At 43.1% G+C, this 18,200-nt stretch overlaps 1 protein-coding gene across 1 annotated transcript in view; it reads left to right on the top strand.

Annotated features, from left to right (window-relative positions):
• The window catches only part of DCHS1 (dachsous cadherin-related 1), a 36,442-nt gene that overhangs the window by 292 nt on the left and 17,950 nt on the right, over positions 1-18,200 (top strand). The window contains exons 2-10 of the mRNA XM_018573922.1: positions 1,282-1,458; positions 3,726-3,957; positions 8,691-8,927; positions 10,624-11,604; positions 11,723-11,910; positions 12,102-12,198; positions 14,584-14,741; positions 14,824-15,664; positions 17,679-17,918. Coding sequence (XP_018429424.1) covers positions 1,282-1,458; positions 3,726-3,957; positions 8,691-8,927; positions 10,624-11,604; positions 11,723-11,910; positions 12,102-12,198; positions 14,584-14,741; positions 14,824-15,664; positions 17,679-17,918 — 3,151 coding nt within the window. The remainder of the gene's footprint in view (positions 1-1,281; positions 1,459-3,725; positions 3,958-8,690; positions 8,928-10,623; positions 11,605-11,722; positions 11,911-12,101; positions 12,199-14,583; positions 14,742-14,823; positions 15,665-17,678; positions 17,919-18,200) is intronic.

Below are 18,200 nucleotides of genomic sequence, written 5' to 3'. Positions count from 1 at the left end.
AGGGGGGGGGGGGGGGAGTTTTTCTCAAACTCATGAAATTGTAACAGTGATTGTGGTATTCTTATGGGAAACTGCATTCATTTCCAAAATCGAATGTTGAAATTTCGAATGACATTCGTCACGTTTCTGAAGCCATTATCAAATGTTTAGACCACATTTTTCTTATGAACGTTCATGTGAAAATCTATCAGTGTTTGGTCAGATTCAGACACAAAACATAGTAAGTCCCATCGCACTCCTGACCCGAAAAAACCCTCAGATGTCGGGTGGGTGCTGAAGTGACTGCAGATGCCTCTGCAAATCAATGGATATGTAGTAGAAGGTCATTTGCACTCCAACTTGATTCTCAGTCAATGTTTTATTGACCATAGTTGTGTCACATTGTAAAGTGACCTTTCGGAAACGTGTGGTCCCTTCTTCAGATTCAGACAGACTCCTCCAATCACTCGCAACATGTGTGTCACCTGACAATGAAGCGTCGTTGCTTTATTTTCCAACTACAGTGGTTTACATTAGTAAGTCAGTCAGTAATAACGGTCAAGCAAAACAGTAGAAAGGCATCATGGCACACTCACAAACCAGCATGTAAAACAACTTGTCTCACCACTGAGGTTAATAACAGAGGTTTGGATACACGTCTTCTGCAGAAAATGTGAAAGCCGCACTGCTGCGCCAAGGCACCTCTTATACTGCGGTCCTAACTCTAAACTATGAGAGTCTCCATCTTGGAGCACATGGGGGCAGAAGATTTCAAATTGGGTGCAGGTTTGTCAGGAGGACGCCCAGCCTCCTTAAAAGCACAGAAACACACAAGGGATCCCGCACATCCCAATGGCAGCTGAGAAACCCCATGCGTCGCTGCACCAAATCGGTCAAGCAAAACAAACGACAAACGCACTCAACAACTTGTCACCAGTTATACAGTAAGGTGCACACGAAATGGGCTTTGAACAGTAAAACAGTAGAAAGGCATCATGGCACACTCACAAACCAGCATGTAAAACAACTTGTCTCACCAGTAATAACGAACATCTGGTTTGAGGAAGAATCGAAGCCAAGCTTTTATTATGGCACATCCAGGGAAGATGATGTTTAGGGGGGCATATAAGTGGCAGGCCAATTCTTACGGCACAGAATGGCTCCTAGATTTCGGCAGGAGAGTTCATCCTGGCGGGTGTGGAAATATTTTGCACTGCAGTCAAAGGACCTTTTTATTTGTCTGTAAATTGTGTCTGAGATCCTTATGTGAAGATGAAAGTCATTGTGTCTCTGTCCTCCTAGGTCTCGGCATCGGATGCAGATAGTGGCAGTCTTGGAACCGTATCATACTCCCTAAGCCCGGAGTCCCCACCTCAGTTTCAGATCCACTCGGACAGCGGAGAGATCTGCCTCTCAGACATTCTGGATCGAGACGATGGAGAAAGGTTCTTCCTGCTTCATGTGACGGCCACAGATGGGGTAAGAGGGCCTGGGTGGGAGAAGAGGATAAAACCAATATATGGAGGAATAATAGGAGAGAAGAGTAAGGATACATTGTTTTAAATCTGAGCTCAATCCTGTCCGGCAGGGCTGGAGTCCCAACACTTTCCTGCTGCAGGTCTTGTTTGTCACCCAGCCTTTCAGTGGACAGTGAAAGGAGAAGAAGCACACTGATTAGGTCTTCTCTCTCCTCCTATCCCGATGTCCCATGAGCACTGCGATACGACTTACTGGCTCCCTGTGCTGTTTCTCCCTCCCATAGTCTAAGCTCTTCTGTACAGTAACTGAAAGAGTATGATATCAGGTCAAATTCAGGTACTTACACTCATTGCATTAAAAAAAAATACATCTAATATTGTATTATTGACTATAGAGTTGCATTCATTTGTGTATTTTTAAATCTGGTTTATGTTTCCTCTATAAAGAATACAGTCATTAAATCCGGTAACTCATCCCTTTAGCTCTGTTAACCAGAGAGTGAGCCCATCAGGTCTAGAAACCAGAGCAAAATATGAATTGGTCCCAGCATATACAGGTGAAACTCGAATAATTAGAATATCGTGCAAAAGTAATGGCAGTAATTGCTGCAAAAGGGGCCCAAACCAAGTACTGAGTACATATGCATGCTTCTACTTTTCAGAGGTCCGATATTGTTCTATGTACAATCCTTGTTTTATTGATTGCATGTAATAATCTACTTTTTTGAGGTTGTGGATTTGGGGTTCTTGGGGTTTTCATGAGCTGTAAGCCATAATCATCACAATGATGACAAATCACGGCTTGAATTATCTTGCTTTGCATGTAATGAGTCTCTCTCATATATTAGTTTCACCTTTTAAGTTGCATTAGTGAAATAAATGAACTTTGCACGATATTCTAATTATTCGAGTTTCACCTGTATGTAATGTTCATTCATGGGATACATTTTATAGATAATGTCCACAGAGTCATCAGTATGGGGATCTTCATCAATCTTTTGAACTAGAAAATGGATCCTTATGTTTATAAAGTCAGAGAACAAGACCCTAGTATTCATATTATAGATACTTGTCTTTGGACCCAGAGGGACAGCTGGAAAACCAACAGAAGCTCACATGGGCCCATCAATACTCTCAGAGAGGCCAAATATCCTCAAAAAGGCCAAGAGTTCCCATTTGGGCCTCTATAGATTAGTGAAACCAAGGATGCAAATAACAGATCCATCAGTGCACAGATCCATGTCCTATATCTACCACCACCCGTTTCTAGATGAAGAGTATAGGTCGATTAGTCCTAAGAACCAGAACATTTCAGAAATATAATCAGTCCCACTAAAGGGTGGTCTGGGAATGGATCAAGTGTCATTTTGGTGAATCAATCCAACAAACGTAGCTATAAAAGCAGTTAGCCAAGAATGGTATTTAATGATCTGCTACTACTTTGGAATTTATCAGTATTAGAAGCCAATTTTAGATCCATTACACTTTGGGTGATCCTAGTCGGGCGTACATCTCGCTGAGAACCATGTATGGTGACACATTTGCAGATTCTTTCATGACAGATCATCGGGGGCCCCTGCTAATTTTGTTTATTTGAGAATCTTCAAACACGCAGCTTATTCATTTTATACAAAATTACAAAAAAAAAAAACAGTGAAAGAATAAATAAATAAATACATGATAGAAACATACTCCAGAGGTCTTAAAAGAGCTTCAGACCAAACCCAGTTTGCCAAAATTAAACACAAAGATCAAAAGAATTTCAATTACAAAACAACATTTCCTACCAACACCATACCAAACAGTACTGAGCAGTACTCAGGTTAAGAAACCTTCCCCACACCTATGTAATCATCGGCCCCTGCTGTGACCAGATTTGGCGGATGGACATGCAGTAAAACCTTTGTTTCCATTCCGTCACGATACAGGAACCATTGCCTACTGCTCACAAATAAATTTTACGAAAAGTTGGAAGCTAACAATTGCTTTTTTAGAAGCACTAGCTACTGCCCCTTTCTGCAGCTAGAGCATTGTAAGCAAAGCTGGAAGTAGTCACGTCGCTTCCATTTATGGTCCATCTTTGGATTCAGAGATAAGAGCCATTCTTCACTGGGCCCACATCAAAGAAACATCAATATTACTGGATAAATGGTAGGGCGTAAACCTGACGTTGTTGTGAAAAGTGGTGGGGCAGTGCGTGAATATAAGAAATGGACAGGGTGTATAAATCTCTTAGAGCATATGTGAGATTCTTCTTGTTCCTTGCAGGGTGGTCTGAGTTCCGGATGTCTTGTGAGGGTTTCCGTAGAAGATGTGAATGATAACCGTCCAATCTTCTATCCTCTGGAATATGGTGGCAGTGTAGGCGCGCTCAGCCCACCAGGAACTTCCATACTGAGTGTGACTGCTCGCGATAAAGATGAAGGAATCCATGGCATCATTACCTACCATATCATATCAGGGAATAACCACGCACTTCTACGCATACAACCCGATACAGGTTAGAAGGGTTGCCCCTTACAATCATTTACACAAATTTACACATTTGTGTAAAAATACTGAGCTCATAAGTCATAGTAAAATATATTGTGATATGGTATTGTTATTTGGACATATTGCTGCCATGTGCAAATTGGGCATGGTTTCTGATAAAATGTGGTCCTTACTGGGAATGGAAGAACGAACATATGATGTCAACATGACATGACCATCATATGTCCACGGTTAGATCATAGTAGGGTTTAGGACCCCTCCTTATATAGAGTGCAACCTAAAGGTGCCCATACACTGGCCGAATTTTGGCCAGTTTCTTAATGTACTGGCCGAAATTCACCCACTGTATGGGGCTGTCGGCTCCCTTTCAGCCGGCATTCCTCGAACAGCTGATTGGCTGCAAAATCTCCATGTGATCAGAGCCGGCAGCCAATGAGCTGCCCGCTCTGATCGAGTATGTTGACAGGTGCTGGTAGCACCTGTCAGAATACAATGCAAACATGCGGCCATTCCTCGAACGACACGCTGTCTGTGTTGATGGAGGAATCTGGTCAATTTCTTCCGTTCAGCCTGCGGGTTGAATGAAAGAAATTAATAGGTGTATGGCCAGCCTAAAAAAAAAATCAGAGATGGTTCCTGTACAGAAATGTCTCACTCTCACAGTGTACGCTCAAAGCTAAAAAGATTTGAAGGTGGCCGCCTTCATTAAAAAAAAAAGGTATTTAAGGAGGTCCTTATATATCATTACATGGAACACATACAGGGTTATTCACAGGAGGGTGAAGGATTTGGAGAAGGCCAGAGAAGTGAACAATCTAGGACAACATAGCTGAACTGGAAAGTGAGCAGAACTGGAGAATTTTCCCAAATCAGCTATTTTGGCCCCTAGATTGTTCACTTCTCCGGCCTTCTCCAAACTCTTCACCCTTTTGTGAATAGCCCTGTTAGTCTGTAAATATTATATTGGCTATATATAATAAGTAAATCAGTTTGACGTAAACAGATATTATCAGGAGTTTTGTTTTAATAAACTTGTGTCTATAAATAATTTGTAATTACATATGTACATGGAGGCGGCCCGTATTTGCTCACTACATACTCAGGCTGTGCTTCCTGCCGTGCAGTGCTATGCAATGATTGTGCGTCACTGCTCCTTCTCACAGTGCTAGTCTATCAGATACAGAGCTCCCTCTGGTGGCTGTCCTGCAGAGCTCGTAGTGTAAGTATTGGGGAAAATCAAAATGACATACAGTATGTGATAGCGAACAGGAACAGTTTTACTCCTCATTGATCTTGCCAGTAGATATGTTATTTTTCCACGTCCTGTAATACGCCAAGCTGTTCAACAAAAACGAATGTTGTAGGGTTTTGAACAAACCATATTTCATTCCCAAGGTATGGGACAGTGGCCAGCTTTTGTTCATATGGATTAAACTCCTGTCAGTCATAAAAAATGAATAGCAAAGCTTAACTGTCTGTGCAGTTTTGGGGAGGTTTCAAGTAGAGGAACACACCTCACTCCTCCGACAGCCAGCTCACTTATCCATTTCCCGGTATGTGTGTGTATGTGTGGGGGTGTCCATGTTAAACAGCAAAACGTTTTCCTGGCACACTCACAAGCTAGCATGTAAAAAAAACTTGTCTCACCACTAAGGTTAAAAACAGAGGTTTAGATACACGTCTTCTGCAGAAAATGTGAAAGTCGCACAGCTGCGCCAAGGCACCTCTTATAGTGCGGTCTTAACTCTAAACTATGAGAGTCTCCATCTTGGAGCACATGTGGCAGAAGATACAATTGGGTGCAGGTCTGTCAGGAGGAAGCCCAAGCTCCCTTAAAGGCACAGGAATGCACAAGGGATCCCGCACATCCCAATGGCAGCTGAGACCCCCCATGCATCACTGCACCAAATCAATCAAGCAAAACAAATGACAAACGCACTCATCAATTTGTCACCAGCTTTACAGCAAGGTGCACATGGAATGGGCTTTAAACAGTAAAACAGCAAAACGTTTTTCTGGCACACTCACAAGCTATCATGTAAAAAAACTTGTCTCACCACTAAGGTTAAAAACAGAGGTTTGGATACACGTCTTCTGCAGAAAATGTGAAGGCTTCCTCCTGACAGACCTGCACCCAATTTTATCTTCTGACCCATGTGCTCCAAGATAGAGACTCTCATAGTTTAGAGTTAGGACCGCACTATAAGAGGTGCCTAAGGGGTGTCCATGTCCTCGCATAGTTCTGCATTGTGTTAGCTGGAGTTGCTCTTAAATTTTCCAATTACTTAAAAGACAACTGCATTTATGAAACAATTGTTCTGTAGTCAAGTGAACGCTGGCCACCGGGACAAATACTTACGCAATCTTTGCTGTGTGGCCCTGCCCAAGCCACACAGCTTTTTCAACCAAAACGTCCCTGCTGGGTTCCTCCTCTCAGTGCACATGTGTGCCACAGCCCCATTCATTTTTGTGGGCAAGCATGACTCATGGCGGCCTCCAGCAGTCCAGCAGAGTATGACTTTCCCATAGGAATGGGGCCACGGTACTCATGCCCTCTACAAAGAGGACGTTTTGTGTTGAAAGGCTGTGTGGCATCGTGCAGGGCTGCACAGGGAAGATCAATGGATTGACGGTAAAGATGACTACCTCTGCCGTGTTGGCAGATGGGACTTCTACAAAAACAGAAGGCTGCAGCGAGAAGCATCCCACAATTTTGGTAAATGTGTGGAAGGTTGAAGGAGAAGGAGACATGCACTGGACAGGAATAAAAACGGTTTCATCATCAGAATGGGAAGGGTTACTTGCTGTATATAGGGTGGTTTGTCTCTAAAGTCCCTATTGTAAAGGTTGTCAGGCAGCTGAACCCATTATCATTGGGCAGTGGTAATGTCTGACTCAATACAGCAGTGAATTGGAGGCTCCTCTTGCTTTTGATGTCATATCCAGCTATAATTATTAGATTTTAGGAATAAAAGGTAACTAGGCAATTGACTTTCACTGTTGGGACATTATAATAGAAATCTGGCTCACTAGTATTTGCTTTTTTCTCTCTCTGGACCAACAGCATGTGTGAAAACATAAGAACTGGTAAACAAATGGACAATTGTTTTTACCAACATCGCTAACAAAGTAATCCTGGTGGGTGCACCTCAGTGCTTCCGAGAAGTTATAGTGGTGGTAGTACACTGTCTATAATCTATGGTGGTGGTAGTACGCTGTCTATTATCTATAGTGGTGGTAGTGCACAGTCTATTATCTATGGTGGTGGTAGAACACTGTCTATGATCTATAGTGGTGGTAGTACACTGTCTATGATCTATGGTGGTGGTAGTACACTGTCTATGATCTATGGTGGTGGTAGTACACAGTCTATGATCTATGGTGGTGATAGTACCATGTCTATGATCTATGGTGGTGGTAGTACACTGTCTATTATCTATGATGGTGGTGGTAGTACACCGTCTATTATCTATGGTGGTGGTGGTAGTACACTGTCTATTATCTATGGTGGTGGTAGTACACTGTCTATGATTTATGGTGGTGGTAGTACACTGTCTATGATCTATGGTGGTGGAAGTACACTGTCTATGGTGGTAGTAATACACTGTCTATGATCTATGGTGGTGGTAGTACACTGTCTATTATCTATAGTGGTGGTAGTACACTGTCTATGATCTATGGTGGTGGTAGTGCACAGTCTATGATCTATGGTGGTGATAGTACACTGTCTATAATCTATGGTGGTGGTAGTACACTGTCTATGGTCTATGGTGGTGGTAGTACACTGTCTATGATCTATGGTGGTGGTAGTACACTATCTATGATCTATGGTGGTGGTAGTACACAGTCTATGATCTATGGTGGTGATAGTACACAGTCTATGATCTATGGTGGTGATAGTACACTGTCTATGATCTATGGTGGTGATAGTACACTGTCTATAATCTATGGTGGTGGTAATACACTGTCTATAATCTATGGTGGTGGTAGTACACTGGGTCTGTGATCTATGGTGGTGTTACAATGTCTATGATCTATGGTAGTTGTAGTACACTGTCTATAATCTATGGTGGTGGTAGTACACTGTCTATTATCTATAGTGGTGGTAGTACACTGTCTATGATCTACGGTGGTGGTAGTACACTGTCTATGATCTATGGTGGTGGTAGTACACTGTCTATAATCTATGGTGGTGGTAGTACACTGTGTCTGTGATCTATGGTGGTGGTAGTACACTGTGTCTGTGATCTATGGTGGTGGTAGTACACTGTGTCTGTGATCTATGGTGGTGGTACAATGTCTATAATCTATGGTGGTGGTAGTACATCGTCTGCAATCTATGGTAGTTGTAGTCCACTGACTATGATCTATGGTGGTGGTAGTACACTGTGTCTGTGATCTATGGTGGTGGTACAATGTCTATGGTCTATGTTGGTGGTAGTGCACAGTGTGTATGATCTATGGTGGTGTAAGTACATCGTCTGCAATCTATGGCAGTTGTAGTACACTGTTTATATTCTATAGCGGTAGCAGTACTCTTTGTCTAAGATATAGTGGTGGTAGTACATTTTGTCTATTATCTGTGGTGATGGTAGCTGTCTGTGATATATGGTGGTGGCAGTACACTTTGTCTATGATCTATGGTGGTGGTAGAACGCTGTGTGTATGATCTGTGGTGGTGGCATTAATACACTTATGGTGATGCTCTCTGCACAGAACCTTACAGTCACTCTCTTTCAGGTACTCTTATTGTGGCTCGTGCTCTGTCTGCACGAGCTGGCTCTGTCCTACATCTGGAAGTGGGAGCCCAGGATGGAGGTGGAGTCAGAGCCGAGATGAATGCCCGGGTAAATGTCAGCATCCTGTCCAGCGCTGCCCACATGCCTACTTTTCTGCAGCCCCAGTATGACATCACTGTGCCTGAGGACACGCCTCCTGGAACCAGCGTGGGTAGTGTGAAAGCCACCAACCCAACAGGTATGCTTCTATTTTGCCTTTTGCACTGTGTATCTAAGCAGTTATTGGACCTATCTGGCATCTGCATTTGCCCACAATTTCTCTGCCGGTTTACTGACAAGTATTAGATTTAACTTGGTAGCATAAAACATTTCTCTAATCCCTTTATCTTTTCCTAGAAGCAGAACATTCACTCACTTTGCTGAACATAGCAAATATTACGCCAGCTATAAATTAGATGAGGCCAACAAGTAATGCAAAATATTTGAACACTGACTGTGTTGGAGTCAATGAAGAAGTTATAATGAGGATTTAAAAAATGTTCTTTCCATACAGTCCATGTGGGAGGTGAATATCTGGAATTTTGACCCCGTGATACAAAAAGGAACTGTTGTATAATCTGGTCAAAAACACCTGAACAACGGCCGTTCTGATCTCTTATTTTAAAAAAAACAGTGCTGGTTTTCCATTATGTGGTTGGTCCTCCCATGTAGAGGCCCTTACCCTTTTGGGAAGGCTCCACTAGACGTTAAAACATTCAACACCACAAGAGCATTATTGATGTTGGGAACTCATTTTTGCACCCAGCGATAATGTATAAGTCGGCGCTTTGATGTATCCAACAGATGTTGACTTGGGTTATGGTCAAGGCTCTGCACAGGCTGGCGAGTTTTTGCATTACAATCTCAGCAAACGGCTTTGGCAGCAGTAGGACAAAATTTCAACAAACAGACTTGTCAGAAATGTGGCATCGTATGGTTGTCAGTCATGAGCTCCTTAATAGGATCCATTCTTCTGCCATTGTTTATTGGTTGGAAATGGCATGCTACTGTTTAGTGTATTATGGGGTATCTGAATAATTTTAGCTCAGATATAGAAAGAGTTACAGATGGGAAAACACTGAGCTCACTTGAGCATGTCGTTCACCCCGTGAGTCTAAATTTGTTGGCCAAATATACTGCTGATCATTAAGAATATTTATTGTTTTAGAAATTGTGTGCAGAAGCACATACCCAGATAGCAAGCAATTGAGCTGCAAGTTTAAAAATGACTTGCTAAACTATTGCAGACTTGCCGAGCTTCACAATTTTGTTGCACAATTACAGCAAGTCTGCATTGCAAGTCTCCAGACCAGCGAGCTTGCAGAGCTCTTGCTAAGACCTGCAGGACTCTTGCTGTAGACTTGCCAAGCAAATTTGCTACTAATTCAAAAAGTGTCGCCTAGAATTTGTGCTGCGAGTGTTCTGTAAGTCTACAACCTGCCAGGAATATGTGCAGCAAGTTAACAAAATTACAATTTCACCCTGCCACAAGTTTGTAGCAAGTTATCCTTGCTATCTGGGTATATGTACCCTGGGTGCGTAGTATGCAATAATACTTTCTATCCAAAAAATATTGCAGACCACACCCAGTTGGGCAAGCTACACCAGTTTTCTTTATGACACATATCTAGAAAAGCTTGATCCAAGTTTCACCAATATACACATATGTAGTGATATTCCACCACTGGCCTTCTCTGGCCATTGCACAGTAGCCCCTGCTGTCCTTCCCCAGTAATACTTCTACAGGGTCTTAAATTCACATATCAGAATTAAACAGCAAAGTACTTGTGGAGTGATAGAAGGTCGACCCATTAATTTGCATGCATTAGTTCTATTGAAAACTCTATACAGGTTCTTTCACATTCAACACACTGAGTGACTCTTCTTCTTTCCAGGTGTCTCGAGTGTGATACTGTACTCCCTGGCCTTTGGTGACCCTCGTGGCCTTTTCTCTCTGGACCCTCGTTCTGGAATATTGTCCACATATCGACCACTTGACCGGGAACAGGACGCCGAGCTTACTCTAGAAGTTCAAGCTCGTAGTGGGTCTCCGCCAGCCTATACCCGCGCCCGGATCAACCTGAAAATCACCGACATCAATGACAACCCACCAACCTTTGCTTTTTCCTCACATACCTTGAGACTCCAAGGTTCCCCACCTACTGGCTCTGTTATATTTACTGCTAAAGCAACAGACCCCGATACAGGAGCCAATGGACAGATTCATTATCAAATGGTGTCACAGGGACCTTTCAGTATTGACAATTCTGGACAGATCCAAACCACTGGGCCCCTGACACAAGAAAGTTATGAGCTGCGTGTTAATGCCCTCGATGGTGGATTCCCACAGCTGTCTTCTGAATTAGAGATCACTGTCCTTGTTCTGGAACAGGAATCTGAGCCAGCTTGCGGAGCATCTGATTATCGTGTGGAGGTCCGAGAAGGTAGCCCTCCAATGAGCCGGCTGGTGCAGGTGCAAGCTTTGCTCCCTGGTGGAGGGGAGAACCCTCTACGTTATAGGCTGAGACCAGATGCTGATGCCGTAGGGTTCAGTGTGCAGCCAGAAACTGGGTGGCTGTATGTACGAGGGGCCTTAGATCGTGAAAGTAGGGAAGTTTATGTCCTGGCAGTCTTGGCATCTGGGGGTTCTGGCCTTCGAACTGCCACTTGTTCTGTACGTGTTCGAGTTACAGATGAAAATGACAATGCACCTCGCCTTAGCGAAGAGAGGTATTTCATGAGTATTTCTGAGAATCGGCCCTCAGGGGAAATTGTGGGAAGGGTCAGTGCTTCCGACAGAGATGCTGGTCAAAATGGACGTATTACTTACAGACTTCCAGCTCAAGAAACTGACTTCAGTATACACCCACATACTGGTAAGTGATCATGAAGTCACATTTTATGACAAACATAAACTTCAACCATCAACTTCATCTTACTCCAAAATATCTGTTCTGAAAACTGTTGTGCATGTCCTGTCTTCTCTTTATACAGGAGAACTTTCTGTAAGAAAGAGTCTTGACCGGGAGCACCAGGCCACCTACCAGCTACTAGTCATTGCCCAGGATGGAGGAGCTCCTCCACGCAGTGTCACAGGAACCATCCATGTCTCTGTTTTGGATGAGAATGACAATCGTCCTGAGTTTTTGTACCCGATATCTGGAAGAGAAACACCTATACAGGTGCTAAAAGAAAAATGATGGGAGGGCTCTGCTTGGTAATGGGGGAACAACATGTTGTTGGGAGGGTAACATTATATTCAGGAAACTTTAGTGTTATAAGGGGTACCATGTTTCTAGAGAGTCAAAAAAATTGAGTGTATCTTCTCTCTTAACCAGATTGCGATATCCTGTTGTCTCTTCTCTTTCTGTAGATAATGGAAGGAAAAAGTTCAGGTATGTTCGTGGCATCCGTCTTGGCAATGGATTCAGATGAGGGAGAGAATGGAACGGTTATCTACAGCTTGTCAGGTACATACATATCTCTGGTACAAGTAAAATACATCCCTCAGTAGTGACCAGTTCAGTAGATGTTAGTGGGTGGATACAGATCTTTATGGGATTCCACAGGCTTTATCTCTCTGTAGGATAAGTCTACCATGAGGTATGCAGCTTTATCATTTCTGCGAAGGAGCACTTCTCCATGAACTCCAACAGGATGAGAACCGCTAGCATGTCAGATGTAAAGACTTATATTGACAAGTGCAGAAATATAACAATGAGAAATAGATAATCCGCGCTTCTGGAAAGGAGACTAAAGTGGAAATATATAATAAATTAAGACCTAAAGCAGCTCTGAAAAGAGGATAGAAGAATCCTATCAGCAATCGAGAAAAAAATATATATCAAAGCGCTAAAGGTATAACTGATATGAAACTTAGTACGACCAAGTGATATAGTGAAATTAGGGTTTAGGCGGTCTAGCCCTAAACCAAGTGATATGTCTTACATAGGATCATAAAAGAAAAAATAAAATTAATAATTCAATTGTGCTGTGGAAAAACAGAAAATGATTGGGACAATAAAAAATTTCAACCACTGTGTAAAGGCATCGAATATATAACAATATATAAACGATCCGTGCAAAAAATATATTAAAAAAATTGAAATAAAATGTTCAGCGAAAAATAAACGTAAAAAACGTGTACAAAAGAAGTTGTTAATGATATATATTGATGGTGATATATATTTTGTAGCGGTGGTCCGCAGCCCCTCTTGGGTGGGTACTCACCAAATGGAGTTAGATCGAAGGCTTTTAGTTAGTGACACTTGAGCCTGCAATCGTGATTTCAAACTTGGACCCAGTTGTTTTTACTCTCAGTCCCTGCAAGGTGAGTGTTTGATTTTTCTCCCTTGTAGCGCTGGCTGTATCCCAGAAGTAAAGCTGGATCGTCTCAGGCGCAGTGTCAACGAAACTCCTTGCCGTGGTCCCGCAATATTTCAAAAATGAAAAAAGGAGAGAGCCCTCATAGTGTAGCGTGCAAAAACATTTAGCTTTATTACAAGTAGTAACTTACACAGGCAAAATAATCCGGCCGGCACAAGCAGCTCAGGAACAAACTTTTAAAACCCTCGTGTGCAAATCTGGCGTCTACCCTCTTTGACGCGTTTCGTCAGGTGACCATTTGGACTTCAATCAGAATTGGAACCTCATTGACTGCTGCTATTTTCTCCCCCTGACCAGTACAGATAATATATAACAGTGTTATATACATTTTATTTCAATTTTTTTAATATATTTTTTGCACGGATCGTTTATATATTGTTATATATTCGATGTCTTTACACAGTGGTTGAAATTTTTTATTGTCCCAATCATTTTCTGTTTTTCCACAGCACAATTGTACTATTAATTTTATTTTTTATTTTATGATCCTATGTAAGACATATCACTTGGTTTAGGGCTAGACCGCCTAAACCCTAATTTCACTATATCACTTGGTCGTACTAAGTTTCATATCAGTTATACCTTTAGCGCTTTGATATATATTTTTTTCAGAAATATAACAAGCCAGTGGATAATCCATCCACCCAAAAGATAACTGACTTGGGCGATCTGATGGTAGTTTTCTGTTTAAACTATTTTATTACTCGTAAAAAAATGTTAGTTCTTAAAAAATGAAGTTTTTACATGGACTTATTTTGTTGTTTTCTTTAATAATGCTGCAGTTCTACCCCAAGTCCCCGCAAGTCCATGCTAGAGATCAGGATTTCTGTCCTCTGTGACCATAACATAAGACACTATAACTGGCTATTAATATACAGTATATAGGAATTAACACTACGGCCCGCTGGTTGCTGTAGACCAGCCCCCACAATAAGAAGGTCTGCCTGCAGGTCTTTCCCATTGCATGACAGGTGAACTGCTGATCAGAGTGGGAGCAGATGGCAGGCATTGGCAATCTATTACAGGCATTACTGAGTGTGATCTCCTCCCCAGTGGTTCCTGCATACTCCTGTTTATGAGGTCACAAAGAAGAATATCACAGGACATAATGCCTACAGGGAGATAAGTTACTTCTGAACACCAACGCCGTGGGGGTTTATGATCTCACTGACCCATTGACATGAATGCCTGATGGGGGGGGGATCTTTTATTATTCTGTCTGACATCAGTTGCTTGGGTGGGTTGTCTTTTATTAACTTCCATTGACATCAATGCCTGTTGGGGAGGAGGTCTTTTATTACTCCCACTTTATTACTACTGACCAAGGACACATGAGCACTACTATAGATAAGTATATACGATTCTCTGAAATGTTACAGGTCTGCTTACATGACCCCAACTCTCACAGCCCGGGTCTCCTATATATTTATTTACCCCCTTGTTTAATTTACTTATTTTGTGCTACCCAGGTCCATGGGCAGAGCGGTTCACTCTTCACTCGCACACGGGAGAACTACGTACAGCAACAGTTTTACACCACTCAGAGCGATCCCACTACACAATGACTGTCCAGGCTAGAGACTCTGGATCTCCAGCTAAAAGCTCAGAGGCCACTGTCCGTATTCAGGTACTGAACCCACTGATGAATATCTAACTGCTTGCAAGCTTACATTCATAATCGCTGACTGTAGTTACATTTACATTTTTAGGTGGTGCCAACTAATCGATACCCTACAAAACCCAACCCCAGTGTACTACTCCTTACACCAATGGAAGGACTACCGCCTGGGTCTCTCCTGGGTGCTGTTTCCCCTAAAACTCCCCACGGTTCTGCAATTTACACTTTATTGGATGACCAACATGGCAACTTCATGGTGGACGGTCGTACTGGCAACATATTTCTGGTAAAAGAACTGGACTTTGAGTCTCAGCCCCTTCACAGCCTCCGAGTGAGCATTGAGGAAGCCCATGAAGTTTCTGCTGTGTATCTGCCCCCAAGGGTAGTGCAAATAGAGATTGAAGTCCAAGACAAAAACGATCACTCACCAATGTTTCCAGAGGATCCACTGACATTGGTGATTCCAGAGGATGCCCAGGTTGGTTCCTCTATTTTTACCTTCCAAGCTATAGACCGTGATGGTCCAGGCCCCAACAGCCAGGTGCGGTATTCCTTGCTGCGGCAGGAGCCAGAAGCTGCTGAATCTACTTTTCGACTGGATGCAGAGACCGGGATATTGAGTGTAGCAAAGCCATTAGATCGTGAAAAAGTGTCTTCTTACCTACTCATGGTGGAAGCCACGGATCGGGCACTGAATGCCAGTCAGCGTCGGTCAACTTCCGTAACCGCCAGAATTTTTCTCAGTGACCGCAATGACCACACTCCACGGTTCATCACACCAGCTACAATGTGGTTATCTGAGGACCTGCCTGTTGGATCCACAGCTCTTTTCCTGGTGGCACAAGATCCAGACCTAGGAGAGAATGGGAGAGTTGGTTATCAGATAGCCGGAGGAAATGAGGATGGTCGTTTCCAGATACATCCAAACACAGGTAACATATCCCTAGGCAAATGTAAATGAACAAAGCCCTCCCTGACCTCTGTAGCAGCAGGTACTGTGGAACAATCCATCTTCAAAGTTTACAAGAGAATCAGTGAAGACTTTCAAGTCTGATCTCAGCACTCTGCTTTCCTCCTTCTTTGTGTTTACACTAAAGATTCGAAGGCTAACAGGCTACCAAGTCACTGCTAGGAGATGGATTAGGGTGAGCTGAGCAGCTGAAACCAAATTGAAAGTACCTTCCACTGTAGACTTTAAGTCCGAGTTAAAGCCTTTACCCATATCTTTAAAATAACAACAAACACACCTTTAGAAATGTTTATTAATTACAATCTGCAAACACCATACTTCTAGATAATTGCCGGCTTTGTATTCTTTGCATTCCTGATTTCTCTTTTCTTCCCAAGTCTTCTGACAGTGGGCGTGTTTACTAAGGGCACTATACTAGCTCTCCTATTACTTCCAGGATTAGACATGTGACTAGGACATGTGACCATGCACATCATCCCAGGAGAGGAAAATGCCTTTCCCTGAGATCTTGTGAGATTACAGATGACATTTCCCAGCAATGCTCTGCAGGTGACAAGGCAATCCCAGTGTGCATTGCTTTGCCAAACTGAAGTAATTTGCCCTTTGAAAGCAGGAAGTGAATGTTCTGCAAGTGTAAGTATTTCATAATCACAGAATTTTACACCTGACAAGCCTATGTTATTATTAATCATCATACATAGATGGATGCTTTGGTAGAATTTGATCTTTGAGTGTAAAGGTCCGCTTTAACTCCACACTGCCGGCTGCTACAGAGATCAGTGATAACTTCTTTACTGCTGGTTTAGAATATGCAAATATTTTACGATCCATAGCCCGGCCACGGTTCTATTTTAAAGTAAAAATTGACATGTTTTAGGGATAAAATAGTGGTCCTGCTTAAAGGAGAACTATGAGGTGAGTGCTTTTCACTCACCTCATAGTTCTAGCCGACCTGTGACAATGAGACTGTCACAGGTCGGCTCAGTAGATCGGGAGGTGAGCGAACACATACCGGGTACGCTGATCCTGTCACGGCTCTCTGCCGTCACAGGGGGAGGGGCTGGATTCCCCACTCCCCGCTCCGATCTGCCAGCGCTGACTGGCGGAACGGACGGGGGAGGGGGCGGGTACAGCTGGCTCTGCCTCTAGATAGACAGAGCCAGCTGTCACTCACGCAGCTGGGCGGATCCCGTCGTCTAAGTCGGGATCCGCTCCGGCTGCGGCGTCTCAGTATATAGGGAGCTGTAGCTCGCGGTATACTGAGCTTAGGGTAACAGGAGGACGCTAGTTTGTGTCCTCCCGTTACCCTAAGGAGAACTATGGGGAAAAACACTGACCCCCATAGTTCTCCTTTAAGAGTTGATGTCTATGTGTTCTCCATCACTCCGGTTACTTGGTGTTCTTTATGGCAAGGTTTTGTATGGAGACAGTTTGTTTTGTGAATTCTCCTCGCTTTGGTGGAGATTTTCCTATGTTTCCTGATGCATATCCAGGACAGGACATGGAGGGAAATCTCCCCCATGTGACACCTGCAGCAAAATTACTCAAACGTTTTGGCTATGCATACACTTCAATGTTCCTTGAATAACTGGTAGTATTTTCCTGATATGCGAGTACTTATATTAGTTTGTGGTTCTCCACCAGCCTTTTATCACCCCCTGCTTTATAAAACAAAATGTTCAGTAATAATCTAAAAATGAAAAAAATTGTGTTGTGTCCCCTTACATTAACGGCCAGTGTAAAAGGGACCCCTTGGTGGTCTGTGGAAAATTGCCCCTTGCGTTGGTGTTCAGGGTTAGTGGGAGATCAATTCGCCAATGCTCAGTACTCAAGGAACCCTTTAGCAACCTCAGGTTCTGCAGCACCCTGGTTATGAAAGGCTGCTCATCATCACGGGTTTTGCTGCGCTTGACAACCACTGACTGTCTCGCGGAAGTCCTATTAATTGTTCATACTGTTGATGTCTTTCTGATTAGGAGCCCTGTCTGTGGTGAGAGCCCTAGATCGTGAGGAAACTCCCGGATATAACCTGACTTTGGTGGCATCAGACCATGGCTCGCCTCGTCTGTCCAGCACACAGACGCTTTCCATCTCCATCCTCGATGTAAATGATGAAACGCCCACCTTTGAGAAAACACAATACGAAGGGAACATATTAGAAAACCAATCGGCCGGCAAAAGTGTGCTGAGATTGCGGGCTGTGGACAGAGATCTCGGTGAGTGAAGGGAACTGTGATAGAAGAATGGGTAGTGCATTTTGAGGATGGGTTTGCTTCATTTTCACACTTGTAATATTCCATGGCATTTTGAAGCACATTGGAGGAAGATACAAAGTTGGAAAGTTGGAAAGTTGAAAGATACAAAATTGGAGGACATACAAAGATGGCCAGGAACACACAGAATTCCTAGGTGGAAACATCTAAGAGAATCCGGGGGTCCAATGCGGAGTCAGCTCTGCCTATGATTAAAATATATCGCCTTTGGGTGGACTGATCCTT

This window comes from Nanorana parkeri, unplaced genomic scaffold (assembly GCF_000935625.1).
Source record: "Nanorana parkeri isolate BGI_ZX_2015 unplaced genomic scaffold, ASM93562v1 scaffold2617, whole genome shotgun sequence".
Classification (NCBI taxonomy): Eukaryota; Metazoa; Chordata; class Amphibia; order Anura; family Dicroglossidae; genus Nanorana; species Nanorana parkeri.
This window is presented reverse-complemented; position numbering and strand designations above follow the sequence as displayed.